Below are 21,175 nucleotides of genomic sequence, written 5' to 3' on the forward strand. Positions count from 1 at the left end.
GCAAGGGCTGCGTGGACGAGAGCGGCTTCGTGTATGCGATCGGGGAGAAGTTTGCTCCGGGACCCTCGGCCTGCCCCTGCCTGTGCACCGAGGAGGGACCGCTGTGTGCACAGCCCGAGTGCCCGCGGCTGCACCCGCGCTGCATCCACGTTGACACCAGCCAGTGCTGCCCGCAGTGCAAGGAGAGGAAGAACTACTGCGAGTTCCGGGGCAAGACCTACCAGACCCTGGAGGAGTTCGTGGTAAGAGGCCAGCGCCCGGGCGACTTTGCACGTCCCAGGAGCCGGTGAGCTGGCTCCTCGCCCCCACTTTGGAGAAGAGGCGCCCTGTGGTTCTCAGAGGTGGACCGCGCTGTGCCTGTGTCCCCTCTCTTTTTCAGTGCAGAGGTAATTTTTGAAAGCCACGTGCCCAGCTGACATGCATTTGCTCCAAAAGGGTTGCCTTAGAGTAAAGCCCGTGGCACCAAAGCCCAAGCAAAAGTACTGGCTGCGCTTTTAACCTTAATTGGCTGCTCCGGAGTTAAAAGTGTTGCTGCTGAAATGTTCACCCTGTTTTCAAATACAGGGCAATTTACCTTGCTGTTTGGGATGTATTCTTCAGTTAATAGTTCATTAAGGGAGACTATTCATATAAATAAGCCATTTCCCTGGATTATGTGCTGGGTATCAGGCAGATGTTCTAGAAATTAAAACAAAACAAAACAAAATTGTTGCTGATTGGATGCCAAAACATGGTCCATGGCAAAAATAAGTCCAGGTTATGGTTTTTTAAATGGTTTTATTTTAGGTGAGTACTGGTCATAATATTAGTACTGCTATTTCCTGAATGCCTACAGTAATGTCCCACCCCCAGGCTGCATTTTCACCTATACTAACTTAGTTAAACCTCAAGCTAGGCTATAAAGTCGATTATGATCTCTTACCTCCAGCTGATGGAGAAGAGGAAACTGAGACACAGAATATTTAAATAAGGTGTCCAGGGCAACACAGCTGCTAAGAAGCAGATTCAGTGCCTCAAGCCTTCTTTGATATTCTAGGCTCTATTTACACCAAAAGCCCAGCCCCCAGGTGCTGGGTGGACATACTGCCCAGTGGGTGTGCTGGCCAGGGGCTAAACTTGCCCAGAGCCCTGCTTCTTCACTAGTGGCCCTGGCAGACCACCCACACCTCTGCTCAGTCTTTCCAGCCCCCCAGGGTTGGCTCAGCCTCTGGCCTTCCTGGACTTGGCCAGTTGACTTGGCATGCCAGAGTTTTTCTGGGCAGCAGAGGGTGTCCTGGGACCTCCGGCCCCCAAAGCTGAGTGAGGAGGCAGATGGGGAGGAATCTCCTCCAGGGTCTCCAGAACGGAGCCTCTGAGATCTACAGATTGAGAATGTGGCCAGGGTGTGACATCAGGTAGTGAGTTTCAGGAATGAATTCCTGAGTGCTGTAGAAACACTCTCTTTCCTGTCATCTGTAAAGTAAGGCTAGCCATTCCTTAAGGCTCCCTGGAGTTCTAACCACCTGACATTCAGGGTCTAACTCCAGGCAAACATGTTGAACACAATTCTTGGCTTCAACCCTTTGGAGAACCAGACAACTTTGATGAGAACTTTATGGGAACCAGGCCCTGGCCATACAATAGAAGTCAGGAACTCTGCTTTCAAAATTCTCCTAGAGGACTGAAGAGCCAGACAGATGCCTCTCCAGAAGTTTTGGGTGCAGCCCGGAAGTGCAGAAGCAAAGCTGGCCCTGGGAGCTAGTGGGACCCAAAGGAGCCACCTTCTGTGTTGGCCAGAATGGGACTGTAGCCAAACAATTCCCTGGAGTTTCAGGTTCATCAGAAAGTCTTATAAGATCAAAGACAAGGAGTTAATTTTTTTATTAATAGTATTTACTGTCTGCACTATGTGTAGTAACATAATCATTTCTTATGTATCCCACAAGGCGGGCTGAGGAATTACTAACATTTTGATCTCAGAAGCCCAAACACATCACAGAGCAGCCATTACAGGCAGAAGGAAGAATTCAAATCTGTTTGAGTTATCCATTGCTAAATGCTGGATGCCATGGTCTGTCTGTGTATATGGTTGGTGGGGGAATCTCCTGGTGGATTTCTGTTTCCAAAAATTAGTGCCTACCCTGATGGCTCAGCTGGTAAAGAATCTGCCTGCAATGCAGGAGACTCAAGTTCGATGCCTAAGCCTAGAAGATCCCCTGGAGGAGGAAATGGCAACCCACTCCAGAATTCTTGCCTGGGAAATCCCATGGACAGAGGAGCCTGGAGGAGGGCTCCAGTCCATAGGGTCGCAAAGAGTCAGACACGACTAAGCATGAGAATGAACAAATGAAAGTGGAATGTGTTTCCCACTCTGGAGATGGGAGAATTTAGCAAAAGGGAGTTTGGAGAGATGATTATCTTGGGAAGAATCAAAATATTAATAAAGCTATTTTGAGAGTATTAAGTGCATCTTTCATCTTCAAGTGACCCTTCATTCTTAACTTTCATCCAATCATTACCAGCTGCTAGGATGACACATGCATGAGGGTTGAGCAGCTGCTGCAAAATTTCCACTGTATTCTTGCTCCTATGACATATACAATTGCATAAGGATTTCACTGTATATATCGTGCTTGTTCATTTCTGTTAGTATCAGGAACATTTGTAGGTTTTCCCTGATTTAGTGCGGCTTTGTGCATGTTTCCTTCCAAGACCAAAAGGATGCAGGGCTTTGTCAGGGGTGTTGGGAGGTTGAGCTTAGAAGGGTTTAGGGTCAGCTGTGGTGGCTCACTGGTAAAGAATTCACCTGCAATGCAGGAGGCCTGAGTTCAGTCCCTGGCTCAGGAAGATCCTGTGGAGAAGGGAATGGTTACCCACTCTAGTATTCTTGCCTGGAGAATCCCATGGAGTGAGGAGCCTAGCAGGCTACACAGTCCTTGGGGTCACAAAGAGGCAGACACAACTGAGCAACTAAGCACACAGGGTCAACCGTGAGTCCGTGGGGCTTGCCCCCATGCCTGGTCTGGGCCCACTGGGCTTCCAGGAGGTCTACCAGGGCTTGCAGGTTGCATAGCAGAGGAAACAGAAAAGGGAAGCATTTTATATCTGAAGCTCTGGGGGCTTCTCCGAAAAAAATGCAGTTCAGTGAAGGTTGTTGTCTCAAGGGTCACACATGAAACACTGCTGACCATGGCAAAATTCGAGGTGAAAGGGAGGCTGGTTCTGGTCCACTTTCCCTGAGGCACGCAGGCGCTTTGGTGGTCTGTACTCTACTTTCTGAGAGAGAGGAGATTACGGATGGAGACTGGGAGCTCGACAGAACTGATCCTTGTGCCTGTGATGTGTAGGCAGCCCCAGGCAGAACATCATTTCTCCCAGCCCTCCTGTGGGTCTCTGTCCTGGGGGCCTGTCTGCAGTCACTGTGCCAGCTGCACACTGGAGCCAAATCAACTGAAACCTCAGAGTTTAGAGCAGATAAAGGTGTATTTATTGCAGGGCCATGCATCCAAAAGTCATATATGGATGTGAGAGTTGGACCATAAAGAAGGCTGAGTGCCAAAAGACTGATGCTTTTGAACCACGGTGTTGGAGAAGACTCTTGTGAGTCCCTTGGACTGCAAGAAGATCAAACTAGTCAATCCTAAAGGAAATCAACCCTGAATATTCATTGGAAGGACTGATGCTGAAGCTGAAGCTCCAATACTTTGGCCACCTGATGCTAAGGGCTGACTCATTAGAAAAGATCCTGATGCTGGGAAAGGTTGAAGGCAAGAGGAGAAGGGGAACGAGATGAGAAGGGTGAGATGGTTGGATGGTATCACTGACTCAATGGACATGAGTTTGAGCAAGCTCCGGGAGATAGTGAAGGACAGGGAAGCCTGGCGTGCTGCAGTCCATGGGGTCGCACAGAATTAGACATGACTGAGTGACTGAACAACAATAACAACAAGGCAAGGAGCATGGGGAGGGAGAGGGGTTTTGGACAAGATTTTACAGGCAAAATTTGGGAGGTAGGCTGCTGGGTGTGTAACCCTCCTCTGATTGGTTGGTAGTGAGGGCTCCAGGAATTTTGTGCTCAGCCTGAAGTTACCATTGTCCAGGAGGGTGCGTGCCTTACTTTCTGCAAAGGAATTCAAAGATAGATATCAGAGGTCTGTGTCCATGACCCAGGAGAAACTAGGGCCCTCCTCCATCAGCATGACTGTTTCTTTTTGCGTTCTTCATGCCCCTAATTATTGATGTTTGAATCTGCCCTTTGGAACTCAGGGAAGGTCTTGGAGGCTGAAATCTTTGTCCTACAAAGGAGAAATAAAACGCAGAAAGGTTTTTATACTAGGGAGGGCCCCACAGAGTCCTGCTCACTTTCACTCTCTGCCCAGTTTTCTCTGTACTTCAGTCTGTCTCTTCCCTTCTCTCCAGGCTCTACCCCTTTAAAACCCTCATTCCTTACAGCCTAGTTGATCTTGGGCAGATGTCAGCTGAAGACCTCACTCTTCAATGAAATACCATTGAGCTGCTAATAATACTTAGAGTAATACCCTCATCCCACTGGGGGTGTTTGCAATTTCATTTGTATATCCAGATAAAAGCATAGTTACTACTAGAATGCCTTCCATTGCCTCTCAAGTCATACCTAGTATCCTGTTCTTACACCAACAAGTCTCCAACTTTGAGTAAGGAAGCCTGTCTCTTGGTTTATATTTTTTATATATGAACACCTTTCCGTTTGCTTAACAAAATCCCACAGACGTGGTGGCTTCCACAGTACAAGTTTGTTGTCTTACAGCCCTGAAGGCTAGGGGTCCAAGATCAAGGAGTGGGTGTGGCTGTTTCCCCCAGGCCTCCCTCCTGGGCATGTAGATGGCTGTCTTCCCGAGTGCCCACTCGTATGACCTTATTTCACCTGGACGGCCTCTGTCAAGACCTTGTCTCTAAGTACAGTAGCATTCTGAGCTCTTGGATTTAGGATTTCAATGTCTGAATCTGGGAGAGGACCCAGTCCAGCCTGTAACATTTGGTGTCAGTGATCAGAGTTGACCTCATAGGCTTGGGTCCAGGGAGGCGTAAAGAGTGTGGTGGGACAAGGATGCATCAGCAAGAGTGATTGGAAGAACGAATTCATAGAAAAGGCGCAGAGGGACGGGTAGCGCACAAAATGCCTGAGAAACATAAATAAAACATAATGAAGCTGCCCACGCAGATCGCGGTGATCCAGTGTCTGTTCCATTCAGAGCACCATTTCAGGAATTATCATGCTACTTAAGTCAGTGGGTGCTTGTGTCACACAAGGGCCTCACTTTTAAATGTGCCCCTGAGAACTTCCATGCAGACCAGCAGCAGGTCAAATTTGAAATTCTTTCATTAAAAAATGACTCCATTTTGAGCAACAGAAGAACTTGTTCCCCTCCCGGGAACCCTGATTTCTGGGGACTGTGAGGACAGAATTGGGGTCTGCAGGTTTGTTTCCCGTTTCACAGAATCTCATGAATGTGGGACTCCCCTGGGTAAGGCCACTCAGAAGAACTGAACTTTCACTTTGCTTTTGTTAGAATCACATCAGTTCTGTGTGTCCACACTGGTTATTGCAGCAGATCAGGAGCTCTGATTGGCAATTGTATAAGCCTTTGAAGAAAAGAGAAAATGAATTATTAATACGCGCTCCTTGCTAGGCTGTCTTTCAAAGCACGGGGAAAGTTGGACAGGAAATCAGTGAATGAGGGAGTCACGGGTGAGATGTTTGGGGACCACTGAGTTACATGCCTTTCCTGAGGCCTCAGCATCTGGCTTGCTAAAAAATCTCCTTTCTAGGAGTTTATTAATGGAAAACAACCTACATGAAATTTGGAATCAAAAGCATCATCATCTCAACAGATCTGTAATGCAATTATGAGAAAGTGCCAAGAAGGAAAAAGACACGATTCTCCATGTTTTTCAGTCTAATAGGATTTGTATTCTTTCTACTGATGCTACTTAAATCAAAATAATACTATTATTGTTTTCCTTTGCAAAAGAACATGAACTGAGTTGTATGAAGTGGACATTCTTTTATGGAAGTCAGTTTCGTGTGTGTGTGGTTGCTACCACTGAGTTTGTTTTGGTTCCTAGTAAGATTTGATGAATTCTGGACTTCTTAGTTTCTGCCTTTCTATCTAGAGCCATTTAAGTGGTAACAATTTTATTTTTAAAGCAAGGAGAGTCCATATGGTTTCTCTAGATCTTTCGATGTGCCCCTAACTCAGGTGGGAGAAACTTAATGTGAATGACTGCTTTTTTTACCTGTTCCACATGGTACTTTGTATGCACATAAGAGATAAGTACTATAAAAGTTCCTGCAGGACAGTTGTTCATATCCAAACTTTCCTAAAAACTCTGGTCCATAAGATCTTCAATCTATGCCAAAATGTCCTTGATATCTGTATGATCATTTGGTCCAATCCAAAACTTTCAAAAGATATTTGCTCCATGCCAAGAGGTCCTTGGCATGGAGCAACATGCATGGACCTAGAGATTATCACACTAAGTGAAGGTCAGACAGAGAAATACTAATATCGTATGATATTGATATCACTTATATGTGGAATCCCCAAAATAATGACACAATTGAACTTATTTACAAAAGAGAAACAGACTCACAGACATAGAAAATAAGCTTATGGTTACGAAAGGGGAAGGCTGGGGAAGGGATGATCTACGAGTTTTGGATTAACAAATACACATTACTATATATAAAATAGTTATTTAACAAGAGCTTTACTGTATAGCCCAGGGAACTATATTCAGTATCTTGTAATAACCAATGATGGAAAAGAATCTGAAGAAGTTATCAGTTCAGTTCAGTTCAGTTCAGTCGCTCAGTCGTGTCCGACTTTTTGCAACCCCATGAATCGCAGCACGCCAGGCCTCCCTGTCCATCACCAACTCCCGGAGTTCACTCAGACTCACATCCATCCAGTCAGTGATGCCATCCAGCCATCACATCCTCTGTTGTCCCCTTTTCCTCCTGCCCCCAATCCCTCCCAGCATCAGAGTCTTTTCCAATGAGTCAACTCTTCACATCAGGTGGCCAAAGTACTGGAGTTTCAGCTTTAGCATCATTCCTTCCAAGGAACACCCAGGACTGATCTCCTTCAGAATGGACTGGTTGGATCTCCTTGCAGTCCAAGGGACTCTCAAGAGTCTTCTCCAACACCACAGTTCAGAAACATCAATTCTTCAGAGCTCAGCTTTCTTCACAGTCCAACTCTCACATCCATACATGACCACTGGAAAAACCATAGCCTTGACTAAACAGACCTTTGTTGGCAAAGTAATGTCTCTGCTTTTCAATATGCTATCTAGGTTGGTCATAACTTTTCTTCCAAGGAGTAAGCGTCTTCTAATTTCATGGCTGCAGTCACCATCTGCAGTGATTTTGGATCCCCTCCAAAATAGTCACTGTTTCCACTGTTTCCCCATCTATTTTCCATGACGTGATGGGACCAGACACCATGATCTTGGTTTTCTGAATGTTGAGCTTTAAGCCAACTTTTTCACTCTCCTCTTTCACTTTCATCAAGAGGCGTTTTAGTTCCTCTTTACTTTCTGCCATAAGGGTGGTGTCATCTGCATATCTGAGGTTATTGACATTTCTCCCAGCAATCTTGATTCCAGCTTGTGCTTCTTCCAGCCCAGTGTTTCTCATAATGTACTCTGCATATAAGTTAAATAAGCAAGGTGACAATATACAGCCTTGACGTACTCCTTTTCCTATTTGGAACCAGTCTGTTGTTCCATGTCCAGTTCTAACTGTTGCTTCCTGACCTGCATATAGGTCTCTCAAGAGGCAAGTCAGGTGGTCTGGTATTCCCATCTCTTTGAGAATTTTCCACAGTTTATTGTGATCCACACAGTTAAAGGCTTTGGCATAGTCAATAAAGCAGAAATAGATGTTTTTCTGGAACTCTCTTGCTTTTTCCATGATCCAGCGGATGGGCAATTTGATCTCTGGTTCCTCTGCCTTTTCTAAAACGAGTTTGAAGTTATATGTACATATATATTGATATTTATATATATAAAAAACTGAATCACTTTGCTGTATACCAGAAACGGACACAGAATTGTAAATCAACTGTATTCATTAGAAAAGGAAAAAGTACCTGCTGTTTGGTCCTGTCCCAAATCATTTGGCATGGATTCTTTGAACAGGACCAAATTTTAAGGGTATTTTGGTGTGGACCAATTGTCTTACAGACGTTTTAGACAGGACCAATATCTGCTAACCTAAAAGTTTAGTCTTTTATGACAAGAAGAAGAAAACCAACATTTATCCAGGGATTATATGTTTTATATGCTGGGGGCGTGATTACACAACAGACTGATGAGTTGGTGGTGTTTTCTTTAAGGAGAGAAAACTAAGTTTCAAAACGGTTAAGTAACTTGATGAAAGTCATCAAGCTCGTAACAGGGTGTGGGGGGCAGGATTTGAGTCCTGGTCTGTCGGACCTTTCCTTCCAGCCCTGCTCCCTTATCTTCCTGATCCCGGGGGGTGGAGGGGCATTTTGTGTGTGGCTGGAAGAATTTCTGGTACCTGGAAAAGGAAAGGCTTATACTGGCCTGGTAAACACTGAATGAATTTGGTTGTGTTTATGTGGCTGTATGTTATGTTTCACTTATAACATAGGGGACAGAGCCATAGGGAACAAAATGAGCATCTGTGGGCTTCAAAGTATGAAATCTTGAGTTGTAAGGAGAACATGAGCTCTGAGCCCCGGGAGCTCCCTGAGGGCAAAGAGGAAGGTTCCAGTAGGTTCCAGATCTTGACCAGGGGGTAGGACCTCAAAGGTCGTCAGGCCGGGGTGGCAGATTGATGGCCTGACAACCAGCCCTGGCCCAGGGAGTGCTCTGCTTTGCTCGCAGAACATCAGCTGTTTGTGTCACTGGAGAGGACATTTAACAAGTGAGAAGTTCATACAGATACTTCAATTGCCAGTTTGCATGAGAACAGGGGGAGTCCCAGATGGTAGCCATCTGCCAGGGCCAAGCTGCTTTTTGAGAAGGGCTTTGGCTCCCCAGGAGACCATCTCCCCGCTGGCCTGACTTTCCCATGGTCCTGCAGTCATGTGGCTTTGTGATGCTGTCTGTTCACAAGTGAAGAGGTGTCACCATATAAAACCAGCAACTTCTTCAAGATCAAACAAGCCAGCCTGCATCAGAGGCGGCTCAGGGACCCTGGCCACCCTCTCCAGCCTTGTCCTTCAGTTCGCATGGATAGTCAGTCTCTAGAACTTCAAGGACTCTGTCCTTGTGAGCCCTTGTGTCACTGTGAGCCCTTGTTCTATGCCCAAGGATGATAATCGTGCATGCTCAGTTGCTCAGTCATGACCAACTCTTTGTGATCCCATATTCTTTGCAACCCCATGGACTGCAGCCTGCCAGGCTCCTCTGTCCAAGCAGTTTTCCAGACAAGAATACTGCAGTTGGTTACCATTTCCTCCTCCAGGGGATCTTCCAAACCCAGGGATCGAACCCATGTCTTCTGCATTGGCAGGCAGATGCTTTTACCACTCCACCAACTGGGAAGTCCAGGCAACAGAGCCTCCTTGTTAGCTGTTAGGAAACTGTAGAGAGGATCTTGCTTGTCTGTCATGTTATAGGAAGGAGGTGAGAGATGTGAGAACCCACAGAGCTCTGTACAAATAGCAGAGCAAAAGCCTGCTGCTCGTGTGGCCTGGCGGGTGAGCATCTCAGGAGTGGTCCTGCCTCCAGTGAGGCACTTGGTCTCCAGGAGGATGGCCCATGAAGAAGGTCCTCATTGTTAGGAGGTGACTCTAGGGGGCTGTGTGTTCCTGTAAATAGTCCTTCCTTGGATCTGATACATCCCAACAGAAAATTCATTCTTGCATTTATTTATTCAATAAATCTTTGCAGGCATTGGCCTAGATCCCGGTGATAGAGTGACAAACTGCCAGGTCCTTCCAGTCAAGGAGCAGGGACCTTGTAGAGAGAGATGTGCCCGGAGGTTGGTCATGGGGCACGGGGTGTCTGCCGGGCAGGTAGGTGGAGACAACTCATTCAGACCCCACGGCTGTTGATGGTTTGCTTTTAAATGGCAGAGGAATCCTGGGGCTGATTTTGAGGGGAAAGACCAAGCCTGTTTCAGATAGAACAGTTGTGAGCTTGAGTAAAGTTCCAGTTTTCCACTCAAGTCTGCAGCCCCTGTAGCCATCCTTCATGGCATGGTTCTGACCACGTAGCCGGAAATCCTTCTTGCTGCTTATCTGTTCCAAGGCTGAGATCCTGCCAGCTGGATTTCACTTCTCTTTCTATTTCTGCCGGGCACTGGGGTGCGGCCAGGACACAGAGTGCCTTTCGAATGGATGCATAAAGCGATGATGTCAGGCATCTGCCCATGGCCCTGTGAGTTCTCAGGGAGGCCCTGGCCCGTGGAAAAACAGAGCGTTGGAAAATTAAGGCTCTGTGCATTTCTTATCATGGCACAGGTGATTTTGCCTGAGAATATGGAAGACTTATAGCCTGAAAACCCACTGTTTTTATAAAAGTCATGAAATCTTGGATCTCATACAATAAAACACATCTTCTTAAAAGCACATCAGAAATGGCAAAAAGAGACACACACACACACTCACAGAGAAATTAGTCTCTGGAGGTGGACATCAGAATCCAGAGAGGAAAGTCAGCCAGAGGGGCAGCTGGCTTCAGGGGTGGCTGGCTGACAGCCATCTCTGATGCCTGGGACCTGGATGCTTGATACTTACGGCCAGGCTGGGGCACGTGGCAAGCCCAGGACCACAGGTGGAGAGAGTCAGATCAGGGTATGTCTCATAGAAGCAGGCTCCCCAGAAGAGTCTGTCCTGCAGGAGGGCAGTGCAGACACAGCCCTGGACAGCCTCAGTGTGGGCAGAGCTGGGGCTCACGGTCAGCAGTTGCACGTGCCCTCCTGTGGATATGGATGGTCATGCTTCCCTGAGTGCTCTGGATAATCCATGTGGAATGTTTTCATTTAAAGGGGCCCCAGACTGGCAGTGCCCACAGGTATCCGGCAGAGGCAAACACTCTCTGGCCTCAGAGACTCCCCACAAATACAGTTCCAAGGAATATGATGTCAAAATAACAATAACACATAAGGAGAAAAAGCAGCTGAGACAAAAGCAGTCAGATCAGACTCAGATGTCAGGCTATAAATGAGAATTATTTTTTATGCCTAGAGAAATAAATGCGGGAATAAAATGAATGGGTAAACAATATCACTATATCCCAAGTACTCATCAGCTTTGGGAAGGAATCAGATAGAACCTCTGTATAGGAAGGCTACAGTCATTAGAACTGATCTTCAAGGGGAGAGTTTGGCAGGATGGCAGATGCAGGTTCTGAGATAATCTAGTGAACCTGGGGGTGGACTTGAAGCCGTGGCCCGGAAGGAAACACAGGGGCACAGGTGGAATGTAGGAAAGACATGCGTGGGGACACGGAGGATTGAGAGAGAAGTGACATATGTGCAGTTAGAATTTTGAGAGAGGTAGCAGAGGATGTGGGGAAGAGATAGTGATAGGTCTTTCTCATTGAAAGACCTCAATTTCCCGGTTCAGGAATCCCAATAAAGCTAAAGAAAGATATATGCGTGTGTATATATTTATACACACACTTATATATTAAGTGTACATAACATTATATGAGCTTCACCAAAGAATTGATGCTCTCGAACTATGATGCTGGAGAAGGTTCTTGAGAGTCTCTTGGACAGCAAGGAGATCAAACCAGTCGATCAAAAGGAATCAACCCTGAATATTCATTGGAAGGACTGATACTGAAGCTAAAACTCCAATACTTTGGCCAACAGATGCAAAGAGCTAACTCATTGAAAAATACCCTGATCCTGGAAAAGGTTGAAGGCAGGAGGAAAAGGGGACAACAGAGGATGAGATGGTTGGATGGCATCACCAATTCGATGGATATGAGTTTGAGCAAACTCTGGGAAACAGTGATGGACAGGGAAGCCTGGGGTGCTGCAGCCCATGGGGTCTCGAAGAGTCAGACATGAGGGAGCAACCGAACAACAAAAACTGGTGGCTCAGACGGTGAAGAATCCACCTTCAATGCAGGAGACGTGGGTTTGATCTCTGGGTTGGGAGGATCCCCTGGAGAAGGGAATGGCTACCGACTCCAGTATTCTTGCCTAGACAATTCCATGGACAGAGTAGCCTGGTGGGCTATAGTCTGTGAGGTCACAAAGAGTCAGATACAACTGAGCTACTAACACTCACACACACTACATAATGTATTTGCTGCTGTTGCTGCTAAGTCGCTTCAATCGTGTCTGACTCTTCACGACCCCATGGACTGCAGCCTACCAGGCTCCCCCATCCTTGGGATTCTCCAGGCAAGAACACTGGAGTGGGTTGCCATTTCCTTCTCCAATGCATGAAAGTGAAAAGTGAAAGTGAAGTCGCTCAGTTGTGTCTGACTCTTTGAGACCCCATGGACTGCAGCCTACCAGGCTCCTCCGTCCATGGGATTTTCCAGGCAAGAGTACTGGAGTGGGGTGCCATTGCCTTCTCCGATATAATATATTTAAGTGTATATATGTCCATGGGGTCGCAAAGCGTCAGACATGACTGAGCAACTTCATCTTCACTTTTCACTTTCACGCATTGGAGAAGGAAATGGCAACCCACTCCAGTGTTCTTTCCTGGAGAATCTCAGGGACGGGGGAGCCTGGTGGACTGCCGTCTATGGGGTCGCACAGAGTCGGACACGACTGAAGTGACTTAGCAGCAGCAGGTGTGTATATATTTACATATACGCACATAGGTGTGTGTGTATGTATATATATATACACACATGTATAAAACCACAGCTAGTGATGCCACTTCTTCGTGATCTGGCCCTTCTGCTCCGGAGGCAGCTCAGAAATAAATAGTAACACACAGTCTACTAGAGAGGTTGGACCTTCTGTCTTGTGTCTTTGCTTTCGTTGGAGGTTGACATGGTACAGTCATTTACGTTTCCCTCGTCCAACTTTAAAAATTCCCTGGGGACTTCCCTGGTGGTCCAGGGTTAACACCTCGCCTTTCACCTCGGGGAGCACCCATTTGATTCCTGGTTGGGGGGCTCAGATTGCATGTGCCTTGTGGCCCCCAAACCCAAACATAAAACAGTAGCAATGTTTTAACAAATTCAAAAAAGACTTTAATAACGGTCCATGTCACAAAATCATTAAAAAAAAAATCGTTACTTACATTTTACTTTTAAATTCTGTGAGTTTTTTTTTCCCCCCAAATCTATCTCAATAGTTTTTTTCAAAAGGCTTGAAACAAATAAAGTTCATTTCAACAAGCCAGGACTCATATTTATTCATCCCTGTTGAGATGTCGGGAGCCATAGTTTTAGGCCTGGTCACACTCTTGAATTGTTGACAGTCATGTTCTGGGGACACAGGGCTCCCGGCCAGTAGACGCTGTCATAGGGGCATCTCTGTTCCCCAGGCCCCAGTGCAGGGAAGCCAGGTGGCCAGGATGCTGGCCGTCCATTCCCACAGGGAGCAGGGCCGCCTGGAGCACCTTAGCCTCCACGGGCCAGTAGTTGAGTCATGTCACACTTGCAGAAACGTCAAGATCTGGGAGTCAGGAAGAGAAAGAATTCTGACAAGCCTGCTGCCTTTGCCTGGGCCTGTGAGGAGCAGGGGACGCCAGTGGCCTGAGGGATAAACTGTGCTGTGATGTCAACCACTCGGCTCAGGTCACCTCCCACTGGCAACAGAGTTCCCCTCAGGCTTCCTGTGCCCTCCAGGGAGCCAAGGAAGTAAGCTCAGCTTGCTCCGGGGTAACAGTGAGGGGCCACTGGCACAATTGAAAGGTTGGCTCTCAGGGAGGTGTCTGAGCTCAAAGATGGTCCCTTTTTTGTGAGTGAGCCCCATGGTGTTTTAAACCTCTGTGGAAAGGGACCTCATTAAGTGGAGAAACCGCTGGGCTGGCCTGTTGTAACTGCAGGATGCTGTGGAAGAGGTTGAGCTTCAAGGCGAAGTGCAGGGGCCAAAGGCGTGAGCTGAGGATGCCTGTGCTCCAGGCTCAGCCCGTGGTCCAGCACTTGCTGGGTGATTGACAGCTGAGGCAGGCTGCTGGGAGCCAGGCTCCAACCTCAGATGTGTCCACGTGGCCACTTTCTAGTTGGCGATTGTGACCCTTGTTCCCTCCAGCTCCACTGAGTCAGCGCGCCTCTGGAGGTCTTCATCTCTCCCCGTTTAACGTTTAAGCATTATTACTTCCATCCCAAGTGAAGAATGCTGAAAGAAAGCGGCATGGTTTTGTGTGCTTCCGGAATGTGTACATGTCTGTGTGTCAGGAAGGGATACACACACGGGCTTCAGTGTGTTAAGTGCTTTCTCCATTTGCCAGAGTCCCCACCACTCCCTGTTATCACCAGTTCACTGCCTCATTTCTGAACTTGTATCCCCAAGGAAACCAGTCCTCTCATCACATCTCACACCCACCTTTTAAAAGCCTGCTCTTGGAAGACACTTAGTTTTTGTCATTTGTATATTAAAGGAAGGCTGTGCATGCTCAGTTGCTTCAGTCATGTCCAGCTGTTTGTGACCCCATGGACTGTAACCCACCAGGCTCCTCTGTCCATGAAATTTTTCCTGGCAAGAATACCAGAGTGGGTTGCCATTTCTTTCTCCAGGAGATCTTCCTGACCCAGGGATCAAACCAATGTCTCTTGCGTTTCATGCATTGTAGGCAGATTCTTTACCATTGAGCCACCAGGGAAGCCCATTCATTTTATTGCTTCTTTCTCCTAAGGATTACTTATCTTTAACCTTTATGCTAATTCCAAAAAAAAAAAAAAGAATTTAGATCCTCTCATTATTTAAGAGGAGTTGGGCTTTTCAAATTTTTTTGGCTGTACCACTCAACTTGTGGGCTCTTAGTTCCCGACCAGGGACTGAACCTGGGCCCTGGCAGTGGAAGCATTGAGTCCTAACCACTGGACAACCAGGGAGGTCCCAGAAGGAGTTTGGCCTTAACAGAACTGCTCCCCTGGCCTTTTCCCCCCATTTGGCCTGAGTGGGTGATCATGCCCAGTTGGCCTCATGTCCCGTCTATTAAGGTCTTAATTTTAGAAATCTGTGATTAAGTAAAGTATTAAAGCTGTTCCATCAAAATCTTACCATCCCCCATGATCCCAAGTGGGAAGAGAGGGGCCCTCCCTACTGGGAGTAGGGTCCAGGCTGGGGTTACTCCAGACCTTGTTGGCCCCGCCTCCTCTCTGCCAGCTCTGTTTGCAGCAAGCCAAGAGCTGGAGGCCAGGGCTGGGTCCACGTGGACACACACCTCTCTCCACTGCAGAAATGCAGGTGCAGGTGGTGTCTTAGCTCAGGCTGCTAGAGTGAAATACATGAGACTGGGTGCCTGAAACAACAGAAATTTGCTTCTCTTGGTTCTGGAGAGTTGAAGTCTAAGATTGAGGTGCCTCCAGCGTCTGATTCTGCTCGCTCTGTCTTGTACATGGCCACCTTCTCACCATGTCCTCACAAGGTAGAGAGAGGGCCTTCCTCCTCTCACGGGAGGACACTAAGCCCACCCTGAGGGCCTCACCCTCATGAACTCGGCCTCATCTTACCCTTAGGACCTCCCACAGGCTCTCCCTCCAGAGACCATCACGCTGTGGGTGAGAGCTTCACCGTATGAATTTTAACCATATGAATTTACAAATGTTCAGCTCTTAACAGGAGGCCAGCAAGCTTTTTGCTGCATCTTATTTGACTGTGTGATCTGTCAGATCAGGACCCTTCCAGGACACTCACTAGGTCTGGGTCTTCATCTCAGAAGAAGCAGCCTTCTTCATTCTCATCCCAACTACTTGACTGCTTGCCGCCAGGTGAAATACACCATGTAAACACTGTCCACATTTTCCCCCTTGTGAGTGAGTTCCTGCATGATCCAAATTTACCCAGAGGACTTATTCACAAGAAGTTTTGAAAGATGTTAGACAGAGGGTCCTGCTTCAAGCTAAACTATAAAGGAGAAAAAAGTCAGTCTTTGGTGCCTGCGAAGAAAGCAGGGCCTTGTCAGGTTGTCAGACTGTTGTTCTGTTCATCTGCTGTGTGTGTGTGTGTGTGTGTGGTGGGTGAAGTTGTGTTCTTGAGACTGGAAACTGACAGCTCCTGGGGACAGTTCTTAATTAAGTCCCTTTGTGTGCAAATCCATTCTCTGACAGCCAGGGGAAAGACAAAAAGAACAAAACAAAACAAAAATCTCTAAAGGCAGAGGAAGCAGCCGCTTTCTGTAGCTGCGAAGGACCATTGGCTAGTGTGGTGGCTGGAAGCTGGCTGTGGATCAGGTTCGTTTCACTCCAGAGCTGCTGTCCTTGTGGTAGGGGGAGGACGGAGAGCCTTACAGGGAGTGGGCGCCCCCTGTGGCCCTGATGGACAGGGGTGGAGCTCAGAGAGCGCTCAGAGCCTGGGAGATGCAGGCTGCTGGTGGTGCCCCATGTCCGAGGCAGGCCTCTGCTGCTTAGGGGCTTAGTGAGGCCTTGCTCTAATTTAAGACAGTTTCAGATGTGGAACCTGTAGTAAGGTTGGGGAAGGATTTAGTCCAAAGTGACTGTTGAAAAGAAAGCTGGGACCCGCATAGCATTTTTCAGGCTTCTTGCTAGGAGTCAGGAGATACTGGTCAGAGTAGAAAGACTGGCCCAGGACATACTCGTGAAGTTGGTACCTGAATGACCCAGGGCCCTGGTCAGACTCTCAGTTCCAGCCACTGCTCTGACTTGCTAAGCAGGTTCCTTGGCCGTTCATCAGCCCTGCGGGTGTGTGTTCACTCCATACAAAAGCAGGGTTGAAAAGCATTTCTCCTGCCTTTTCCTCCAGCTCCAAAATAACCCAGCTCCCAGTCATCAGAAGCTGATGAGACCTGTGGTTTAAGTAGAAGGGACTTTTTGATTCCCCTTAAGTGCATCCTGCTCACAAGTGTGACTCTGGGCACTTTGGGGAAGACATTTAGCAGCTAGAAAGGACACTCTCGCCATCTGGTGACAGAAGTGTGGCAGTGGTTTTGGGAGGATGCTGTCATCCAGGGCCAAGCCTAGACTGCTTTTAGGGAAGGGCAATTTTAGCTCCTGCCTCTTATTTCTTTCTCTCTCTCTCTCTCTCTTTTTTTTTTTTTTTAGTTTCGATAACATTTTCTTTTATCACATTAAATTTTTTCTTAAAATAACTTTATCCTATGAAAATACAACATCAGAAAAGTAAAGAGTGGTTATTAAAGAAGTTACAATCCATTCGGTGGGGAGAGAAAAGATAACATGTGAACAGAGGAATTCTCTTTTAAGAAAATTTTCTTGTTTCAAAACTTTATTTAGATTGTTGTTTTGCAGATTAAAAAAATGAAATGAGAAAGTGATGTAGTATCTTAAACTTGAAAACACTTACATTAGTTTTTATTTTAAAACTACTGAAAAACTTCTCCTGAAAAAAAAAAAGAGTTAAAATTTGTATGTATCTCTGCATGGCAACTTGTTCCTTAATTAGAGATTATCAGAATAATTAACCAAAAAAAGTCATAGTATATCCCTGGGTTGGGAAGATCCCCTGGAGAAGGCAATGGCAACCCACCCCAGTATCCTTGCTTGGAAAATCCCATGGACAGACGACTCTGATGGTCTATAGTCCATGGGGTCACAAAAGAGTCGGACATGACTGAATGACTAATATATAAATAAAACTCAGATGCACTAACACTGAGTTCTTCTTGTTCTTTAGTTTCAGAGCAGTTCTTTTAGTTCTGCTGATGGTAGAAAATGTTTGTTCTCACCAGGTCAGATTTCTGAGTCTCTTTAGGGTAGGTTCTTGGCCCCAGGAGGGACCTGAGGAGCAGTGATACATCCTCTCTACCCGGATGGGGCCCCTTCTCTGCCTGCTGCCTCTTCTGCAGCTGACTTACCCCCATTCCAGTCTATACTCTTTCCTCTCCCTCCAGCCCCTAGGGACAGCTTCGCCTTTAGGAGTTGTGACATGCATATAGCTCAGTTGGCACCTGCCATTGTCTGCAACTGGGCACTGAGGTGAATGACTTCGGCATGTCTTTATGTCCCTGTGAGATACAGGATTCTCTTAGGTAGGGAGCCTATGGGATCAGCCAGTGGAGGTTGGAGGATTTGTTGGTAGGTCCTGGGCAGCCTGTTCCTGTCTTTCTGTCCCAGGACCCATGCCTGCATAAACCCGTCTGCAGGGTGGGTGTGTCCACATCTGGTAACTTCCATATTTGTATTTGAAGTTGGTCCATTGGGTAAGTAAGAGAGTATGTTTGTTGGTGTTTGGTTGCTAAGTTGTGTCTGAGTCTGCAGTCCATGGGACTGCAGCACTCCAGACCCCTCTGTCCTCCACTATCTCCCAGAGTTTGCTCAAATTCACGTCCATTGAGTCAGTGATACTATCTAACCATCTTATCCTCTGCCACCCTCTTCTCCTCTTACCTTCGGTCTTCCCCAACATCTGGGTCTTTTCCAATGAGTCGGCTCTCAACATCATGTAGCCAAAACATTATATCTTCAGCATCAGTCCTTCCAATGAATATTCAGGGTTGATTTCCTTTAGGATGGACTGGTTTGATGTCCGTGCAGTCCAAGGGACTCTCTAGAGTCTTCTCCTGCACCACAATTTGAAAGTATCAATTCTTCAGCGTTCAGCCTTTTTTATGGTCCAACTCTCACATCCATATATGACTACTGGAAAAACCCAGCTTTGACTATACGGACCTTTGTCAGCAAAGTGACGTATCTGCTTTTGAATACGCTATCTAGGTTTGTGATAGATTCCCTTCCAAAGAGCAAGCATCTTCTACTTTCATGGCTGCAGTCACTGTCCGCAGTGATTTTGGAGCCCAAGAAAATAGTCTATCACTGTTTCTACTTTTCCCCCTTCTATTTCCCATGAAGTGATGGGACTGGATGCCATGACCTTACTTTTTAAAATGTTGAGTCTCAATCCAGCTTTTTCACTCTCTCTTTCATCGGCATCAAGAGGCTCTTTAGTTCTTCTTCATTTTCTACCCATGAGTGGTATCATCTGCATATCTGAAATCATTGGTATTTCTCCCAGCAATCTTGGTTCTAGCTTGTTAGAGTATGAGTCCTCAGGTATTCCATGTAAGTTTTCTCTATTTATAGGAAACTGTGGCACACAGAGTAGAACAGGTAGGAGAGATGTAACAGGCAGAGCATGGGGGACACCTGCTTCCCACGTGCAGGACTGGACTGCTCCAGAATCTCCAGGAATTGCTTACTGATGTCAGGCTGTGGGTTTAGGGGCCTAATTTCCACACATCCCTCTATGCACTGTCGGATCCTTTCTGTAAGTCTCCGTTTTTGTATTTATATCATTCTAACGTCTGTATCTTCTCGTCCGCTTGTGGATTAAGCATGTAATCCAAATCTTGATCCCTCATAATAGAAGGATCTGTCTTCCCTTTGCCTTGTGTGTGGGTGTCTAATCCTTCAGAGCTCCTCACCAGGTGGTGACCAGCCCTTTCTGAAGCAAAGCTGTAGATTTCATTTTTTTTTTTTTCTGTTTCTCATGTGCTGTGCAAGTTAATTTTAGCTCTTGTGTCTTTCCAACCATTTTTTCCTTGATTCAGTCAATATTTATTGAACCTGTGCAGCATTTTGCACCAGCTCAGTTGCTATAACTATCCCAATGTGACAGGGACTCAGCCCTGGCTCTTGTGTTGTGCTGAATCTAGTTAGCAGCTGACTGCAGGCTGGGAGTAGGACTGCACTCTCGGCCAGTGTGCCTGGAGGAATTCAAGGGGCCCTGGGTCTTACAGAGATTCAAAGAAAGGAGAGGATGGGGGAGCAGGAAAGGGGAAGGGAGATGGAAGCCCCAGATTTCAGTGTTTCTCTTTGTTTTCATGTTAATCTTACTTTGCAGAATCCAACAGTACAACAGTTAGAAAAATAAAGAGGATCTCTCTGCTGATGGATGAAATAAAGAGAAGAGTTTATTTCAGGTTGAATGATTTTAGTTGAGAAAGGTCTGGGCTGACATCTCTTCGTGCATAAATTAATCCCATCTATGAAAATGTTACAATTTCTTGGGACATTTAACTAGGATTTTCATGGTCTCTGATTCGTCTGTTCTGGCAGGGGCATCTGCATTCAGCGTGGAATTAGTGACGTTTCATGGCTTCCATGCCAGCAACCCCAGGACAAAGTCCCAGATTGGAAATATAATGCTGGTTGTTAGTCAGACAGCAGAATTCAGGTGACACAAGAATCTTTGACTTCTCACCTGGGCCACCGGCCTTTTCTGGCAGCACAGGACAGAAAGATGTGTAGAAACTGGATTTAAGAAAAGTATATTGGTATTCCCAAGAAGGTGGACATTCTGCCGGATGGTGAGGAGAAGGTGCTGTGTAGGCGGGATGAAGCAGCAGGAAGTGTCTGGAAATTAGTTTCTTTTCTGTGTCCCCAAGTTTTCATTGCAGCTTTATGGGTAACAGCCCCAAACTAGAAACAACCCAAATGTCCATAAGCAAGTAAATGGATACACAAACAGCAGCATGTCTATCCAATGGAATATGATCAAAAAGGAATGGTATGCTACAGCAGAGATACATCTCAAGGTCACAAAGCTGGGTAAAAGAAGTAAAAAAAAAAAAGTACATGTTGTACAAAATAAGTTGCTGCTTTGAGAACAGAAAGACATTTAGGACACAGACAAGACTGGGATTCGAATTCTGCCTTTGAACACAGTAGTTTTCTGCTGTGTTTCACAGCCTGGTCCTTCTCACAGTTATAATGATGATAATCATGGTTATGAAATGACACAAGGCAAAGCTCCTTACAGACAGAGATCTGACTGCACCTGAATTCATGAATGTGAAATATATGGGATAAAATACAACCACTAATAGATGACTTGCACAGAAGGTCTTCCCAAACCACTACTCACTTATACAGATCATTTATGTGTGAGGCGATTGTTGCAAGCAGTATCCATCATGAAGGCCTCATTTTACATTTAAGAATCATTTCATGTGTGACTTACATTGCTTGTTCCTACTTAATTGTTTAGAAATAAACTCAGTATTTAATGTAGAGTCTTACTGCCTATGCACATGTGATATGGACATGTACGTCATTACTGAGCATTCTAAGGTTCTAACTATGAAAACATTCTAGTCACTGTCAAGTTAGTATCTTT

The 21,175-nt window shown here is 46.3% G+C and overlaps 1 protein-coding gene across 1 annotated transcript in view; it reads left to right on the top strand.

Annotated features, from left to right (window-relative positions):
* Positions 1-21,175, top strand: part of VWC2 (von Willebrand factor C domain containing 2) — a 134,096-nt gene that overhangs the window by 2,445 nt on the left and 110,476 nt on the right. Inside the window, exon 5 of the mRNA XM_010831051.1 lies at positions 6-242. Coding sequence (XP_010829353.1) covers positions 6-242 — 237 coding nt within the window. The remainder of the gene's footprint in view (positions 1-5; positions 243-21,175) is intronic.

The sequence above is a fragment of the Bison bison genome, unplaced genomic scaffold (assembly GCF_000754665.1).
Source record: "Bison bison bison isolate TAMUID 2011002044 unplaced genomic scaffold, Bison_UMD1.0 scf7180017864522, whole genome shotgun sequence".
In the NCBI taxonomy this organism is placed as follows: domain Eukaryota; kingdom Metazoa; phylum Chordata; class Mammalia; order Artiodactyla; family Bovidae; genus Bison; species Bison bison.